The 17,703-nt window shown below is 37.7% G+C and overlaps 2 protein-coding genes across 15 annotated transcripts in view; one reads left to right on the forward strand and one right to left on the reverse strand.

The window, feature by feature from the left end:
• The window catches only part of GPSM2 (G protein signaling modulator 2), a 49,268-nt gene extending 37,615 nt beyond the window's left edge, over nt 1–11,653 (forward strand). For all 4 annotated transcript variants that reach the window (XM_060412357.1, XM_027972542.3, XM_027972547.3 and 1 more), the window contains 5 exons: nt 1,070–1,140; nt 2,833–3,009; nt 5,047–5,206; nt 6,092–6,309; nt 10,823–11,653. In XM_060412357.1, the coding sequence (XP_060268340.1) occupies nt 1,070–1,140; nt 2,833–3,009; nt 5,047–5,206; nt 6,092–6,309; nt 10,823–11,050 (854 nt within the window). In that variant the 3' untranslated portion in view covers nt 11,051–11,653. The remainder of the gene's footprint in view (nt 1–1,069; nt 1,141–2,832; nt 3,010–5,046; nt 5,207–6,091; nt 6,310–10,822) is intronic.
• A 780-nt stretch (nt 11,654–12,433) lies between these two features.
• The window catches only part of CLCC1 (chloride channel CLIC like 1), a 34,644-nt gene continuing 29,374 nt past the window's right edge, over nt 12,434–17,703 (reverse strand). For 4 of the 11 annotated variants that reach the window (XM_060412409.1, XM_042251839.1, XM_060412406.1 and 1 more), the window contains exons 10-11: nt 16,902–17,213; nt 12,434–14,648 (exon numbers count right to left, since the gene is read on the reverse strand). In XM_060412409.1, the coding sequence (XP_060268392.1) occupies nt 14,415–14,648; nt 16,902–17,213 (546 nt within the window). In that variant the 3' untranslated portion in view covers nt 12,434–14,414. Of the gene's footprint in view, nt 16,621–16,871; nt 17,214–17,703 lie in introns of all 11 variants that reach the window. The other 7 variants (XM_060412383.1, XM_027972559.2, XM_060412378.1 and 4 more) reach the window with 3 other exon arrangements.

Raw genomic sequence — 17,703 nt, forward strand, 5'->3', positions numbered from 1 at the left:
GGTAATAGAAATCCTTATGCAGTGTTAACGGAAGTAGAAGTTGTACTTAAAAGAGCAGTCAGGCAACATTCTAGAGTTGGAGATGTACCAGCCGTATGATCCTGCAGCTCCACTCCGTTACACGTCTGACATGCAAACAAGAACAAAGCCTTGCTCATGTATATGAAGTATTTCCAAGAATTTCTATAGTAATATTGCTTACAACAAATAACTGGAAGCAACCTAAATATCTGTCACCAATAGAAACGGTATATGCTTTCTTAGTCCTATAAATCACATGAACACTAACTACTCGCAGCAACTTGGACGAGTCTCACAAACATGAGATTGCTCAAAGGAAGCAAGTTAGAGAACACACAGTGTGAGACCATTTCTGTAATGTGATATAACACGTTCCACTGCTTAGAGATGTATCATGTGTAATGAAAACACAAAAAATTATGGAGGAAGAGGGATTTTATAGTGTGAGTTACAAAAGGGGGAGTTAATGTGTTGGCCATAGTTTTTTCCTTAAACTGGGTATTATCATGTATTTCTTGGCTATAAAAACTTTTCATATTTAATGATACCTTTTTGGAAAGGGTATTTGAAGATCTTTTTATTAAACTTTTTTCCTGACTGGCAGTAAATCTATTGTCAATGGAGATCTTAAAATGGAAACAGATAACTGAGAAAAGTGTATTGGGGATATTATTTTGATTCTTACCTCAAAATTGAAGGCCTTATGCTTTCCTTAGGTTTTTACTTTTAAACTACTCTACCGTTTGGGTGGATTTTAGGAGACTGTGTGTATCATAGAAAACCAGTTATTATGAAATGCCTTTTCTAAATTAAGGGGTAATGTTAGTAACCAAAGTTAGTTTCCAACCAAAATCTTAACTTCCTTACATCAAAATGTTTTATTCATTTAGTTCATGTGGAAAATTATTATTCTTGAAAGAATATATGTTTATACATGTTTCCTCCTTCCATATGGGTTTGTGTAGCAGACTTTAAAGAACACAGTGATGCTGAATTTGCAGTCTTAAGGGCTCCTTAGTTTATTTGAATTAACTTTTTTTTTCCAAAGGTGCACGCCCCAAGTTTGGACGCCGACACAGTATGGAAAACATGGAGCTTATGAAGTTAACACCAGAAAAGGTTGGCAGTTTTTCTGTTTTAAATTTCTTGAACTGTTAAAATATTTTAGCAACTTTAAATCTAAATGAAATAATTTAAGTCCTGTCATATGGGTATCACTTGAACATTTTCCTTTGAAAAGAAGCAAGTACAGTGCAAAAACAATGTGTACAGTATGGTGCCATCTGTTCAAGAAAACTTTTATGCATATATATCCTTTCTAATTGCATGTTTCTAGAAGGGTATGTAAGATACTTGACAACAGTGATTACCTCTGGGAAAACTGCTATCTGGGTTATAAGAAATGCTTACTTTATATACTGTTTTGAAGTGTTTGAATATTTTACCATGTACATGCACTATTTTGTTTTTCTTTAATTAAAAGATCAGGAAAGTTTAAAAAAAAAAAAAAGGATTAAGAAGCTTTTTCAACTAAATACCAGCAACATTATTGGCAAGATTAATGATACTTATGATCAAGCTAGTTTTCCTGGCTGCACTTTTGAAAAGCTTTTTTAAACAAAGCAATAACTCTTTATTCAAGATGCATCTCCTCTAGGATTTTGTTGGTTTTTCAAGTAACAGAGAAGGGACTTAATTGGGAAAAAGGTTACTGAAGAATAAATCTAGGCTGCTTTCTTCCACCTCCATTTACACTGCTATGGTTTGCTCTTATTTATTTATGGTGTATTGATATTTCTTAAAACACTTTTTATAAGATATATCTATTATAGTAACTTGGGAAACTTCCAACGAGGAAATTAAAATTATCAATACTCACTCCTTCCAAAAGTAAGGAAAATTAGTATTTTTGTATTTCTTCATCTTGCATTTTATATGAATATTAACAGATACTATTTTATAATACATAGTACTATATCAACATCTTTGTGTCATTAAATATCTTCTGCTCTATTATTATGATTTTTGAATATTGACATTTTTTGTGTAAGTAGTCATCATGAGACCAACATCTGATTTGAACTAATTTCCAATATATTTTTTAAATTACAAATGGGTTTTTTTTTTAACTTCTGGTTAACTTCTGAAGGGCTTTGTGATTTTCTCCAAATCTTTACCTCTTATATTGTGAGTATGATTCTCAAATCTTTAAATCTATAGAGTATTTTTTGAAAAAAATAGCAAACAAAAAACTTTTAAGTCAGTTTAGATCTTCCCTCTTCTAGTAGGTAGGAACCTAGTAATAAGCAGCAAAATTAATTTGGTGCATCTCTAAGTGGTACTAACAGTAATTCCATGAGAAGCTGATCAGATTCAACTCTGTAATTTTCCAATAGACAAATGATAAAGCTTTATCTCTAAGTTGTGATTTTTACCTAATAAAGTCAAAGAGTTCAGTAGTTTTATCAACAAAAAATTACTACTGCTTCGTAAGTTTTAGATGTCAATTTTTAAGGTTAAAAATTCTAGATATTCAAACTTTCCAGCTGTAATTGATTTTCAGGTGACTCACATTGAGAATAAAATTTCAGCTTCTCTCACCATCCAAATTTTATTTTTATGACTTTTGGCAAACTTATTAAGATTTCTAAAAACCTCCACTTTAATATTTTGATAATAAGAAATTAATAGCATACATTTGGTCCAAGCTTTTGAAAACAGTGAGATATATTGTCAAAAAGGAATTGAACTAACCCCGCCCCCAGTTACTGATTTTTTTTGATGTCCTGTTTTCCATTTATAATTCTGTAGGTACAAAACTGGAACAGTGAAATTCTTGCTAAACAAAAACCTCTTATTGCCAAACCTTCTGCAAAGCTCCTCTTTGTCAACAGACTGAAGGGGAAAAAATACAAAACTAATTCTTCCACTAAAGTTCTCCAAGACGCTAGTAATTCCATTGATCACCGAATTCCGAATTCTCAAAGGGTATGTTTAAAATAAGTTTTAGAGTATTGTGTTTTGAGTTTTTTATATTCATATTGGATTTTTATAATTTATTATCAGATAGTCAATGTAAAATGTCTTTCTTATTCAAAGTAGTCTTCTGTATTTTCCTTTTCTGTATTTTTCAAAGCTAGAAACTAAAATGTCCTCCATTCAGTTTAGAAGTCAGAACAAATTAAATTCAAATGTTCAAGGATTTTTAAATACTAATTTAAAGTGAGAACTGCCTGCATGCATCAACTTTTATTTATTTCTATTACTAAAATTCTAATAAAGTTAAAAACAATTTTGCTTAAAAGTGAGCATAGGACTCATATTATTAAATATAACAAAATATTTAGAAATTTAAAAATACCATTGGATTACTGGTAAGTATCAGGGGTATCTCTAAGCTACCCTACACTCTGATAAAAAAAGATCAGATAAATTACAAAGAAGCCACTTCAAATTACCAAGTCCATTTTTCAAGCAGTGAGAACCTTTGAAAAAACTGTGGTAGTCTTTTATTTAACAAATTTCTATTGATCTTGTTGTCAGGATTTTATTTATATCTGCACCCTGTAGTGTTTGCCTTGATTCTATCAGCTTTTTACGTGTTTCTTACACATGTATGACTAACGAAAGGAAACATTCTGAGGTGTATAAAAATGGCCCAGGAATATTTTTGTAGATTCACAGCACAACTGGAAGGCAGTATCTTAGTCCAAGGTTTGAGGTCTTAACCAAGCACAATTAGCCTAACTGAAGATGTCTATATTTTTGGAGCCTTGTTGTCTTTCAGTGTGCAGAATTATGAATTAAGAGGCTTCATGCTTCTAGAAAAAGTCTTTTTGTTAGTGATTAATGCATTTGACTGTAGCTTATGCACATACTTATCATCCCTAAACCTCAGGCCTTCTCGTTTTCCTTATTTCAGTAAAAGGGATGCTCTGTATGTACACTGTCACCCAGGCTGGGAACGCAGGCGTCATTCTCGACTCCTCCTCCTTCCCTTCCAGTTAATCCCTAAGAAATCTCTGCTGCTGTGTATTAGTTCTTAATGTACTACTTTATCTTACCCATATTTCTTGAACAGGTACCTGCAGTGATCCCTCTCCCTGCATTATTAACCTCTTCAAACCAGGAAGGGCCAGATTTCTGTACAAAACTGCTTAAAGTTGACTATTACCAGGCTTCTCTCATTTCACATAGGATAAGCCTTAATTAGCTTGTTAGCCTGTCATATCATACAGAGGCCTTTGTCGTGGCCTCCTCTTCTCCCCTTCTTCAGTACCCCTGCCTGCCCTTCAGTTCATTATCCCCTGAACACTACAAATCTTTGGAATTGCATATTAATCAGTATGAAACATCTTTACCCTGCAAATGCTTATGCTCAGGAACTCAAATATCACGTAAGCTTTTGCTGTTTCACCTAAGAATTAATTGCACCTTTCTCCTAGGGCTCATAACATTTTGTATATATGTACTTCAATAAAGACTATCATTGTGGAAAAATGACCTTTATTAGTCATTTTAGTTTTGAATCTTTCCAAATAAAGTATAATAGCTATCCCTCTTTCTCAAGTATTCATTTGAAGTTTATGTTTTTTTAGGATCTTCAAATCTTTACAGTAAAAGACCTTAGAAGTCACTATATCAAGAAAACATACACGCTTTCTTAGTTTATCAGTTCTTAGTTTACTTAAATTCTGTTGTAGAAACTAAGAGCTGAACTTGAACCTGGGGCACATGTTCATATCCCTGATACTTGGGTAATTCATTCAGTATCTGTAACAGTTCCCCTAAGTCTGAGGTACACTTAGTTAGCTTTAGAAATACAAGGATCAAAAAGTAAAATTAGAAATGCTTTTTGTTAGTTGGACTGAAATAACTATTACCAAGTGGTACCATCTTACACAAAAAAATGTCAACTTTTTACTCTAAATCTTCATCCTTTGCATTTGAGGTAGATGATATTGTTTCGCTGATGATCTAAGGATAATGCTGGAATATTGAGATTTTTCTCTCTCAATATTTTAGAAAATCAGTGCAGATTCTATTGGAGATGAAGGGTTCTTTGACCTATTAAGCCGATTTCAAAGCAATCGGATGGATGATCAGAGGTGCTGCTTACAAGAGAAGAACTCTTCATCAGCTGCAGCAGCAGCTTCTTCCACTCCCCTCAAAAGGATGCTAAAAAGTAAGTTATCTGTGCCTCTCCTGCAGTTTGAGTAGTTCTCTTTTATATTCTTGTAGTTATTTCTGAGAATTTAATTCTTATCATAGGAGGTACAATCAAGGAGCCTGAATCAAAGTGTATCTGAAATGCTGGAGTTTGTACAGTTTTAGAAACCTTGTAGAAAAGGTTTTGTTTCAGTTCCCCTGCGTTTATCTGTATTTCTGTCTAGTGCGGTGTACTTTCTAATAACTATATCACACTGCCTCCTGAGCTTCGTAGGGGTTGGGGAAAAGAAAATCTATGTTAAACAATAATGAAAAAACTTTAGTTATACATACCTTATGATGACATGTAAAATACGAATGCTTCATACGTGGTTTAAAAAGAAAAGCTCAGACACACTGAAGAGGAGCCTGTGGCTATGGCTGCAGCTAAGGCTTGCCTGAGCCTCAGAAAGATTGAAATAGGCTGGCTACTTATTTTCTATTTCAGCTACCAAAAGACTTCTCCTGGAGATCAAGACTTGCCAGCAGCACTTATAGTTAGCTAAATGTCCTGACCAGAGCATGAAATAAAAATACTGTCTCATTCATCCTGGGCTGAGAAATTATGTAAGAAAAGCTATTTACCTCCAAAATCTAGCCCCATATCTCATAAAGTTACATAGTAGGTGCTATTAGATAAGGGGAAATACAGTCAAGTCTGAATAACCATATGAAGTACTCTGAAATTGATTCTCCCTTCACCACCCATCTAGTCTGGTCCCAGCCTATCAGTGACGCTCAGCAACAGAGCTAGAGCAGGAGGGCAGGGAGGGTGCTGGGACTGAATAAGGCAGAAATAAATTATATGTGTATAATATGCTTAAATGACTTAGTTTTGGATTTTTTCCCCCTCTATCCATAGCACCACCGGTTTCTGTGGTATCTCCCAACACAGATGAATTTTTAGACCTTCTTGCCAGCTCGCAGAGCCGCCGTCTAGATGACCAGAGGGCCAGTGTCAGTAATCTGCCCGGGCTTCGTCTGACACAAAACAACAGTCAGTCAGTACTTGGCCATCTGATGACTAATGACAACAAAGAGCCTGACGAAGACTTCTTTGACATCCTCGTCAAATGTCAGGTATGTCTGCATATTTCTGTCATTCTGTATATAGCTCAGATGTTGTTGAGAACTTTTGCAGTATAATGATTCTAGCTTGGAAAAAGCTCATTGTATATTAGTGAGGCAATCAGCTGATTATTCGGGGAGACATGCCCTTGCGATGGCTTCTTCTTTTGTGTTCCTTTTGGCTGTGAGGTGGGGTGTTGCTGATGACTCCCTCTGAGCTGTGGTAGACACCGCAACAGAGACCTGAATAAGGTAAAGCAGTGAATATTTACTGAAAGAGCATTCCGTGCAGAGACAGCATGTTCAAGGAGTGGCAAGGTGGCCAGTGTGACTGGTATAGAGTGAAGGGTGGAGGAGAGCTTATAGAATGAGGGCGGAGAAGTAGTCAGAGCCTAGCTCACATAGACTCCTGTAGGCCATGATGAGGTCTTGTGTTCCAGATGTGATAGAAAGACATTAGAGGGTTCTGGGGGATCATCCTAACACCTGCTGAAAGAATGTGATGGCAAGGGTGTCAGAAGGAAACTAATGTGGTAATAAGGCAAAAAATATTGGTGACTTGGACTAGTGTCATAGGCCTAGTGGTAAGTGGTCAGAATAGGGACATATTTTTGAAATTAGGGTTGGTTGGCAAGATCTGTTAATAAACTAGGTGGAGGGTAAGAGAGAGAGAATTCAGGATGAGTCCTACCTTTTTGGCTTAAATAACTGAGTAAATTTCAATAAATTGAGCACATTTCAGTAAATTCAGTGCCATGTACTGAAACAGAGAAGAAGGGGGAAAAAAAAACCAACTCCTGACAAAAGAAAAGCCCTGGACTTAATGGCTTCATGGGTAAATTCTACCAAATGTTTAAACACCACCAATTCCAAGAACTGAAGAGAGGGAACACTTCCTATGTCATTCTGTGAGGCAGATACTGCCCTGATACCAAAGCCAGTTAAGACTATAGGAAAACTATAGACCCATATCCTTTTCGAATATAGATGCAAAAATTAACAAAATACTAGCAAACAGAACCCAGCACCATGTTATAAGGATTATATGCCATAAAACCTAATGGGGTTTATTCCTAGAATCCAAAGATGGTTCAACATATGGAAATCAACCAATGTAATATACCACAAAAATGAAATGAAGGGAAAAACAATCATCTCAATTGATGCAGAAAAATTATTTGATAAAACTCAACACATTTTCATGATAAACAAACTAGGAATAGCAGGAAACTACCATGACGTAATAAAAATCACTTACCCCAGCCATCATATCACGCTCAGTATGTGTGATCATCATACTCAGTGAAAAAAGACCGAAAGCTTCTTAAGATCAGGAACAAGACATGGATGCCCACTTTGCCACTTACATTCAACACAGTACCAGAAGTTTTAGCCAGTTACGTAAGGAAACAGAAGGCATCCAAATTGGTAAAGAAGCAAAACTGTCTCTGTTTTAGAGAGAACAGGGTCTTTTTCTTTTCCTTTGGCTGCACCACATGGCATGAGGGATTTTAGTTCCCCCAACCAGGGATTGAAGGCATGATCCTGCAGTAAAAGCGTGGAGCCCTAACCACAGGACCACCAGGAAATTCCCTGGAGATGACAGGATCTTATGTGCAGAAAATCAAAGATTTCACCAAGAAAAAAAAGTTAGAAAGTCAAAGGTTAAAAGATATAATATCAACATCCACAATCAGTTGTGTTTCTATAAACTAATAATGAATAGTCCAAAAGGGAAATTTAGAAAACAGTTCCACTTACAGTCGGCTGCAAGTAGTATCAAAGAGAACAGTTAGGAATTAACCAAGAAGGTGAAAGACTCATACAGTGAAAACTACAAAATACTTCTGATAGAAATTAAAGATGACGTAAGTCTCACGTTCATGGACTGTAAGACTTTTTTGTTCAGTGACACTTTTTTACAAAAATTAAAAATCCATCCTAAAATGCAGATGGAATCTCAAGGAAACCCAAATAGCCAGAACTGTCTTGAATAGGAAGAATATTGGAGGACTCACACTTCCAGATTTCAGAATTTACTACAGAGCTACAGTAATCAAAACAGTGTCATACAAGCATAATGATACATAGACAGCCCAGAAGTAAACACTCATATGGTCAAACAATTTTCAGCAAGGTTGCCAAGACCATTCACTATGGAAGGAATCTTAACAGTTGATGCTGAGAAAACTGGATATCTGCATACATACATACCTAATACCATATACACAAATTAACTCAAAGTGGATCAATGACCTAAATATAAGAGCTAAAAACTATAAAACTCTTAGAATAAAACATAAGGGGAAAGCTTCATGACTTTAGATTCGGCTGTGGTTTCTTGATTATAACACTAAAGGCACAGTGAATAAAAAAGAAAAAGACAAATTGGACTTCATGAAAGTTTAAAACTTCTAATGCAGCAGATATGATCAACAAAGCACAAAGGTAACCCTCAGAAAATATCTGCAAATCATGTAACTGATAAAGATTACTCCAAAATATAGAGAACTCCAAAAGCTCAATGACAACAAAAAACCTGATTCAAACTGGGCAAAGAACACAAATAGATACTTCTCCAGAGGAGATATACAAATGGCCAATAAGCACAGGAAAAGATGCTTGACATCATAAATCATTAGAGAAAGGAAGATCAAAACCACAGTGACATACCACCTTACACCCATTAGGATGGCTGTCCAAACCAAGAAATGCAGAAATTAGCAAATGTTGTTGTGGATGTGGAGAAATTGGCACCCTTGTGCATGGCAGGTGGGATTATAAAATGGTGAAGCTGCTATGGAAAACTTTATGCCAGTTCCTTAAAAAATTAAAAACAATTATATGATCCAGCAATCCCACTTCTGGGTGTGACTGAAAACGAGGACATGAACAGATATTTGTTCACAATATGATAGACCCATATTCACAGCAGCATTATTCACAACAGCCAAAGTTGGAAGCAACCCAAGTGTCCACCAATAGATGACTGGATAAACAAAATGCGGTATACTTACACAATGGAATATTTTCAGCCTTAAAAACACTCTACAACATGGATGAACCTGGAAGCTATTATGCTGAGAAATACACAGTCACAAGAGGACAAACACTGCGTGATTCCACTTGTATGGGTCAGTTAACAGAGACGAAGTAGAATGGTGGTTGCAGAGGCTGGAGGGAGGGGAGGGCGGGGAGTTGTTAAGAGGTTTAGAGTTTCAGTCTTGCAAGGCTAAAAATGTTCTGGAGATGGATGGTAGTGATAATTACACAATATGAATGTACCTGATACTGAACTGTACACTTAAAAATGGGTAAAATGGTAAATTTATGTTATGTTTATTTTATCTCAGTTTTTAAAAAAATTATTTACTGGAAGAGTACTGGAGAGCCTGATCTGGAAAAATAGGAATCAGTGGTCAACATGGGATATTAAAGTGATTTCAGAGATGGTGCAGTTTATGAGAATAACTATGTCTGGCCTCTGACCGTGAGAGCCAATGGATAAGGCAGAGGGTAAGGATGAAAACACCAGGGGAGAGGAGGTCTAGGAACTGAAGTGCCTGAGTGCTGGATGAATTAGAGGACAATGAAAGGACCAAGAACTGGGACAGGAGAGATGATGAAGAGTGAAGGTATGTGTGTGCACCAGGGTGGTGCTGACTAGGCGGCCAGTCCCCCACTGCATCCTCACGGGATCGCGCAGCTAAATGTCAGGCACATGAGTGCACCGTGCCTAGCAACACAGAGGGCACTCAGAGGCCAGCTGTCCCATTCCTGCTCTTCCTCTTAGGCTACAGTACCAGGCACTGTCCTGTAGACTTTTAAAGTGCTTTTATTTTTCATTTGATCAAAAACATTTCTAACATACTTCTAAGAACCATAAGCTAGAACTTAGAAGATTTAAATGCTTAAGACCAAGGGTAGGCAAACTTTTTTTGTAAAGGGCCATAGAGAAACTATTTTAGGCTTTTTGAGCCCTTGGGCCTTTGTTGCAACTGCTCAACTCTGCCATTGTAGCAGCAAACAGCCATACACAGTTCAAAACAAACGAGCACGGTGTTGAAATCAAAGTACTGTTACAAGAACAATGGGCAGTAGAGTTATGGTTTGCTGACCCTTGGCCAAAGACAATATTATAAGGAAGCGATGCAGAGTTCCTGTACCTCGCATTACATTCCTAAAGATTCGGTAAGTTTTATTGGTGATGCCTATTATGGTAAGATTATAACCTTGAACTGTCATTGTGGACACAGGTGACCTTGTGTCTTAACTACTCTTACCGAAGCCATGAAGCTATGGCTATACTTCTGTGTGCTATAGCATAACCGGCACATTCCGATTATATAAGTCATTTCAGAGAGAAGGCCTTACTAGTTTTCAGATCTAAAGACTGAGTAAATTTCTAAGCAGTTCTAAGAGGCAATAAACCGTTCAAGTTACATTTCTTATTGTGAATGGTAGAGATAACATACCTTGGTGCTCGCCTTATTTGTCTTTTAATCTCTTACTTGTGAATTTCTAGGGATCCAGATTAGATGATCAGAGATGCGCTCCACCACCTGCTGCCACAAAGGGACCAACAGTACCAGATGAGGACTTTCTTAGCCTTATTTTACGGTCTCAAGCAAAAAGAATGGATGAACAGAGAGCTCTTTTACAAGGAGATCAAAACAGAGACACTGAATTTGGGCTCAAGGACCTTTTGAAGAGTAATGCTTTGTTGGAACTTGAAAAGTCTGGGAAAAAATAAGTGAACCACTAGTATACTGTTGAATTTTTTTCTTTTTTTTAATGACCTTATTTCCTTTCAGAACACTGCAGGGAAATTCAATCTACTACTTTTTTTCCTCAAAAGGAGAAAGTATAGCACTGTACAACAGCTTAAAATGTTTTTAGCATGATGTAAATATTTAACCTTTAATAGTATAGTGTTAACACTCCTCTGGACACTCACTTGTTTCTGAGTGGAAGTGTCTTGAAAGGTGCTTCATCAACTTTTGTGATTACTGCTTGGGATTATGTTCTTTGACAACTTGTTAGATGCCTTTACCTAGTATTTGTAAAGTAAGAAGTTAAAATGAATCTAGACTAGGATTTAATCCTCTTGTTGAGATAACTTTTTTACTCTTAATTGATAATGGCAATTTTCTATACCTAACCATGGATGTAGTGAGAAATTACGCTGTTTCATAAAAATAATATACTTGACCAATGTGTAAAAAATTATATAGTCTGTTAAAGAATCTAGATTTTTTTTTCCACTAAGAAAATCTCTATTTTCAATATATTTTTAGGCCAAAGCCATCATAAAAGAATTTAAGAATAAACTTCTTTTAGTGTGGTTTGGCCTCTTTATATAAGTTTTAAAGTAATTTATGTGTATATATATACATAGGTATGTATATATGTGCATCTGTGTGTGGGGGGGTGGTGTGTGTGTGTAATGGTTTAAAATTGTATGTCCTGACCCAATGTCCAAAAAAACCCCAAAACCATTATGTGACTATGTCAAAAACCTAGGCCAGAAAAATTAAGTATGAAAGATGTAGGTTACGCCCTCAGTTGTCATTAAGCCTCTTCCTCCTCTTTCCAGAAAGTGAAGGTGTTTTGCAAGGGGACATAATGTGACATGACGTAAGTTTAGCAAAAGCAAGTCAACCAGGACGGGACTGAGCTGGGTCTGGACTAAGCCTGAACTGCATAATATAGTGCCCATATCTGGAACAAGCTGGCAGCTCATTCACTTCTGGTTGCTTCTGCTTCTGCACAGCTGCGATGGGATCTAGGCCTCTGTTCATTCTAAAAATCTTTCAGGTGATTTTGATAGGCAATGAGAACCAGTTCTCCAAATAGCCAATGTTTTAAAAAATGAGAAATCTGGACTCACATTAAGAGCTCGGGAGGGGAGTGGCGGGGCGGGGGGGGGGGGGGGGATGATTCTTGGTTATAAAATCACACAAATTTTGTCAAAGGTACTCAGTTAACACCTGGATTATATTATGTTTTATATGTGTTATATAGGGTATAATGTCCTGGATTAGCACCCATTTAAAACCAAAATCTGCACTTAAATTTTGTGGGGCTTTTTCTTATAAGCACATTTATTGAGCAAAGACAGCATACCAAAACAAAATAATGTAAAAATAAGTGTTTATTCTGTGTAGCTCTTAGACCCCATAAACATTCAGTGTTAGCCATTCCACTTAAAAATTGCTTTAAAAAAGCTGTCTGCCTCAGTCTGCTATTCCTAAAAGCTTGTTACTATAATCCTTGACTTTAATGATAAATGTTGGGTAAACAATAAACAAGCCTATTTCTTTTAGTTATAAACTGACCTTAAATATTCAATTTGCTTTAATAAGTCTTCCCTGAACTCTGCTGTTACCTTTCAACAGCAGTACCTTGTTGCCTTTCTAGCTGTCAAAGTAGAGTTCATCCCCAAACGGTTATCTGTAATTAAAGAATATACAAAGGTGAGCTTAAATTTTCTTTTAAAGATTCATTTTTGGATAGGCAGCAGTCAGAAGTGCAAAATAACATTAACTCTACTCTCACAGTTACAGTCTATCAACTGAGGCATCCATTTCACCGCTCAGAGGATAAATAGCACCTTGGGAGCACATTCACCAAGTAACAGACCTGGCCCCCGAGAGGACTACTTTATATGCATCGATGTTCACAAGTCTATCCCAAAATGCAGACATCCTTACATGCCTGTGTTGTAAAGTTTTATATAAATCATTTTGCATTTATTGGAAAAAATTACCTTTCTGATGAAATACTAATGTTGTTTTGCAATACTAAGCTAGAAAATAATATTAAGACATAAAATTAAATTTGTTATAGGCATCTAAGTGATGCTTCTGGGAGCCAAGAAGGGGTATTCTGCATTTCATGTAAAAAAACACAGAAAAGCAAATGCTTTAAATCTTTTCTGAAAGAAATGCCTGCATGAAAATTTTAAAACTACTCGTAGTATCATTTTTAGTAAGCAGCTGACTGGAACTTGTAGTGTGAAGGTTAAAACAAAGAATATCCAAATGTGTTTAATTGTGGCTTCCTAGCTAGATTTTGTGCAAAATTTATAAATTGCTTTTTTTTTTAAGTTTAAAATGAAGAATTGTTTGAAAATCAGAATAACTAAAGTGTGGATTATATCACCTGTCTAGGGTTAAAAATCTACTCTTTTATCATAGTATTTATCCTTCTCTTTGTATAGATCTCTAAAATTTAGAACTTCATATGGCTTGGACAATATGGTTTACTATGATGTAAGATACAGTAATATCTAATAACCTCAAATCTGGGATTCTGAGTAGCATGGAAACACGCCTTATAAAGCGTGTGCACTTATTTGCTGGGGAAATAAAGCCATTCTCAAAGTATGTAAAACTGAGATTACCAATTTAACAAGCTACGTAACCTAAATTCCCCTGACAGTCTTCAGTTCTGTCTTAGCTAAGGATAAAGTCAAAGGGGTGATAAAGAAGCAGGCCCAGTAACAGCTGTACGAGTTGAGAAATGAGGTTGGTCGGTGGGCCGCCTAGAGGGGCTTAGACTGCCACTGCGTCACCAGTGCCGCAGCGCGTGACTTCAGGGATAAACTTCGAGGGTGAGCTCGACTACAGTGACTTTCCTTAAATGCTGTTTTTGAGTCACTACCATTTTTAGAGATATTCTGGGTCCGATGCACAACTAACAAATAATTCTATTAACTAAAGTAGGTATCACAGGACTTCCAAAAGGCAAAACACACTTTGGTGAATTGGTTCCTATATATGCCTGTAAACAACTACTTCTTTTTCAACGTCCCCCATCTCACACGGTCTTTATCATGATTCAGAATCATTAATACATGCCATATGTTCATCTATAAGATCCTGTTCCAAAATTAACACTTCAAAAACTTTATGGGATGCATCTTAATATCAAAGAAATGAAATTGGACAGAGATACATGCACACTTGGTAATTCTGATTATCAGTAAAAATACTGATGTTTAAAGTGGGCACCTATGTAGTAAATATCAGAATATTGGCAGAAGAAACAGCTGTGAAGACTACTGTACAGAGCTCACAGATGACCTCAGAACTGCGGCCCGTGTCTGTGCTCCTTTAGCCGCACACTTCCACTGCGGCGCTTGCTGGGCTGCACGTGCTGCCTTCCTCTGGGCCGCCTGCGGCATCAGTCCTGCGCTGGGCCTTCTCCACTGCAGGGCAACCTTCTGCACCCTCTGACACCTTCTGGCCAGAGACAGGCTTAGCTGGCTGGCTGCTTTCTGTCGGAGTGCTTTCTCCTGGGATTTCACCCATCTCTTTGGGCTTCGATTCCAAATTAGGTGATTTAAGCTACAAAGGAGAGAATTACAGTGTTGTAATTGTTCAATTAACATAACATGAAGGTTTGTAATATATATGTTCAACAAGTTCCCACAAATCTGTTATAGCAAACATTGAATTCTTTCAAGTCCTCGTCCCAGTGCTGGACTGTAATTATATAAATGTTAAGCTTTACAGGACCGTCTATGGACACAGAAGACAGACTTGTGGACACAACGGGGAAAGGAGAGGGTGGGACGAATTGCGAGAGTAGCACTGAACAGACATGGCTGCTGCTGCTGCTGCTGCTGCTCAGTTGCTTCGGTCGTGTCCGACTCTGTGCAACCCCACAGACGGCAGCCCACCAGGCTCCCCCGTCCCTGGGATTCTCCAGGCAAGAACACTGGAGTGGGTTGCCATTTCCTTCTCCGATGCATGAAAGGGAAAGGGGAAAGGGAAGTCGCTCAGTTGTGCCTGACTCTTCGCGACCGCATGGACTGCAGCCCACCATGCTCCTCCGTCCATGGGATTTTTTCAGGCAAAAGTACTGAAGTGGGGTGCCATCGCCTTTTCCGGAAACAGACACTGCCACATGTAAAACAGATAGTGGGAAGCTGCTGCCTAACACAGGGAGCTCAGCCTGGTGCTCTGTGATGACCTACAGGGATAGGACGGTGTGGGAAGGTTCAAGAGGGAGGGGATATATATATATTTACAAGATTTACCTTGTTTTACAGCAGAAACCAACAACTTTGTAAAATAATTATCCTCCAATTAAAAACAAACATTAAAAAAAGAACTGTCTATGAAAGAGTGGGACACTCAGGATATGCTAGGTGGTCTAGTGACCCAGCTTAGGAAGGGTCAGGAAGACTGTGACCAGTACTGTTAACTCCTCTTGCCTGGGGAGAATAATTCATTTCACAAATGTTCAATGAGCATACCTTAAGTTATAGGTCCTAAGGATACAAAAGACAGCAAGCAAATTGCTGCCTCCTTCCCTGAACTTACTGGGCAATAAATTAAAAGTATCATGCTGGGGGTGGGAAGGCTGAATTGCTGTTTAAATTAGCCTGGTCTGAAAAGATGATATGAGTAAAGGCTTGAGGAAATGAACCTTATGAATATATGGGAACAGCATTCTAGACAATGAATAGCAAGTACAAAGGCTGAGCTCAAGGAGCAGACAGGAGGAGGCCCTTGTGACTGAAGCAGAATGAGCCTGGAGGGAGCATGGGAGGGGGGAGCAGTGGGAGGCCCTAGGCCGTTTTGATATCTTTGGCTTTCCCTTCAAGTGAGCTGGGAACTGGAGTATTTCTGAGATTAAGTAACAATAACCAGTGGCTCAGATGGTAAACAATTAGCCTGCAATGCAGGAGACTTGGGTTCGATCTCTGGGTCTGTCTGGGTCGGGAAGATACCCCGGAGAAGGGAACGGCAATTCACTCCAGTATTCTTGCCTAGAGAATTTCATGGACAGAGGAGCCTGGTGGACTACAGCCCATGGAGTTGCAAAGAGTCAGACACGACTGAGTGACTAACAGTTTCATGTGCACTTTATTAAAGCAGAAAGGAACATCTTAATTTTCTAGACTGATGCAGATATGTTTTATCCTTCTCAGGAACTCCATGGGAAGGATTTTTCAAGTTCCTAGATTCTACTGTGTTTGTTACGGTTTCCCAAAGGTTTACATCTGCAACATAAACCTTGCAAATTACAATACAAATTCTTCTCTCAAAACAGAAATGGAAATGTCCCTTTATTTAAATGGCCAATAATGGTGGAAAAGAGGCCTGACCATTCCCCAGATAAAAAAGTTAGTCTCCCCAGCCAAAAGATTTGGAAAAGCAAGGTTTTTGATCCTTCCCCAGCTCACTCTCCCATCTAGCTTGGTTCCAGGGCTCTCCTGTGGGCCAGCTCCCGAAGGCTCCAGCCTCAGGGGGTCGTTCTCTCTGATCTCTTCAAAGGTAGCAACTTCAGTCATGGTCACTTGTTGGTTTCCTATAAAACGTCACACGAATTGCTATCTATTCTAACAAATTATCACTAACTAGTATTTAACACAAAAATTAAATCTCATTTCTTCTGAGGCTGGACTAACTTGACCAGAATGAGGGAAACAGAGTGAATAATTACATCACTGGTGATATACTTAACCAGGAAAGGTAAGAGCAGAACACTTAGCCGAAAGCTTAATAGGAAGCACTTAAGCCTAGTATTACAGACAGCAAAATAAACAGTTGCTGACTCACACCAGGTGCCACCTTGGGATGCTCTCTCACCTCTGCTTCTTGCAAATCAAATGGCCGAAGCACTTCAGGGCTCTTGCTGCCAGTCTGAAATCTCAAGCCAACATCTCTCTCTCTCAAAACATCTCTTCTACCCTCATATATTTTGTCATTAGGGCCTTGCTCAATGGGGCTAATCTGGCCCCTGTAATAGAAATCTGCATCACCTGCTCCACCATGGGGTCTATAATCGATTTTCTGCTGCCGTCTTCTTTCACCTGCCTGAAGTGCCTCGGGTGGTTCTCTTTCAGGACCACCCACATGTCTCAGCATATTAACTGATTTGCCAGCACCATAGCAGAAACTCTAGAAGGAAAAGAAATACATATTCCTGAGTACTTAATGATTGACTGACAATGAAATTTTGAGGTGATTTCCTTGATGCCAACAAAATTATGTAATTTAACTTGTGTTATTTATAGACATAAACATGTTAGTTTCACTGGGTTTTCATTAAAGATCTCTTCTCTAGATTAATACAGAACCAGAATAGCCCATAACAAAATTTGAGAAATCGTTAAGTATTAAGGAGACGTTTCAATCAGCTGGACACATTTTTATTGAATTATATAATGGCAGTTAGGCTAAAGCCTAGAAATTTAAAAGGTACTAATTGTCTGATCATTGCTCATATGCTGTCTATATTCACATCCATCATATAAGGTAGATGCTGAAAATTAAAGCTGCATACCATCATACAAATATTCTCTAGTAGATTTATTTATTTTATAAACTTGCTTTAGCCACAGCTAAAATTCTAAAAGTTTTGAGTCATATTCCAAGGAAAAACTAGGCA

This window comes from Ovis aries, chromosome 1 (genome assembly GCF_016772045.2).
Source record: "Ovis aries strain OAR_USU_Benz2616 breed Rambouillet chromosome 1, ARS-UI_Ramb_v3.0, whole genome shotgun sequence".
NCBI classification, from domain to species: Eukaryota; Metazoa; Chordata; class Mammalia; order Artiodactyla; family Bovidae; genus Ovis; species Ovis aries.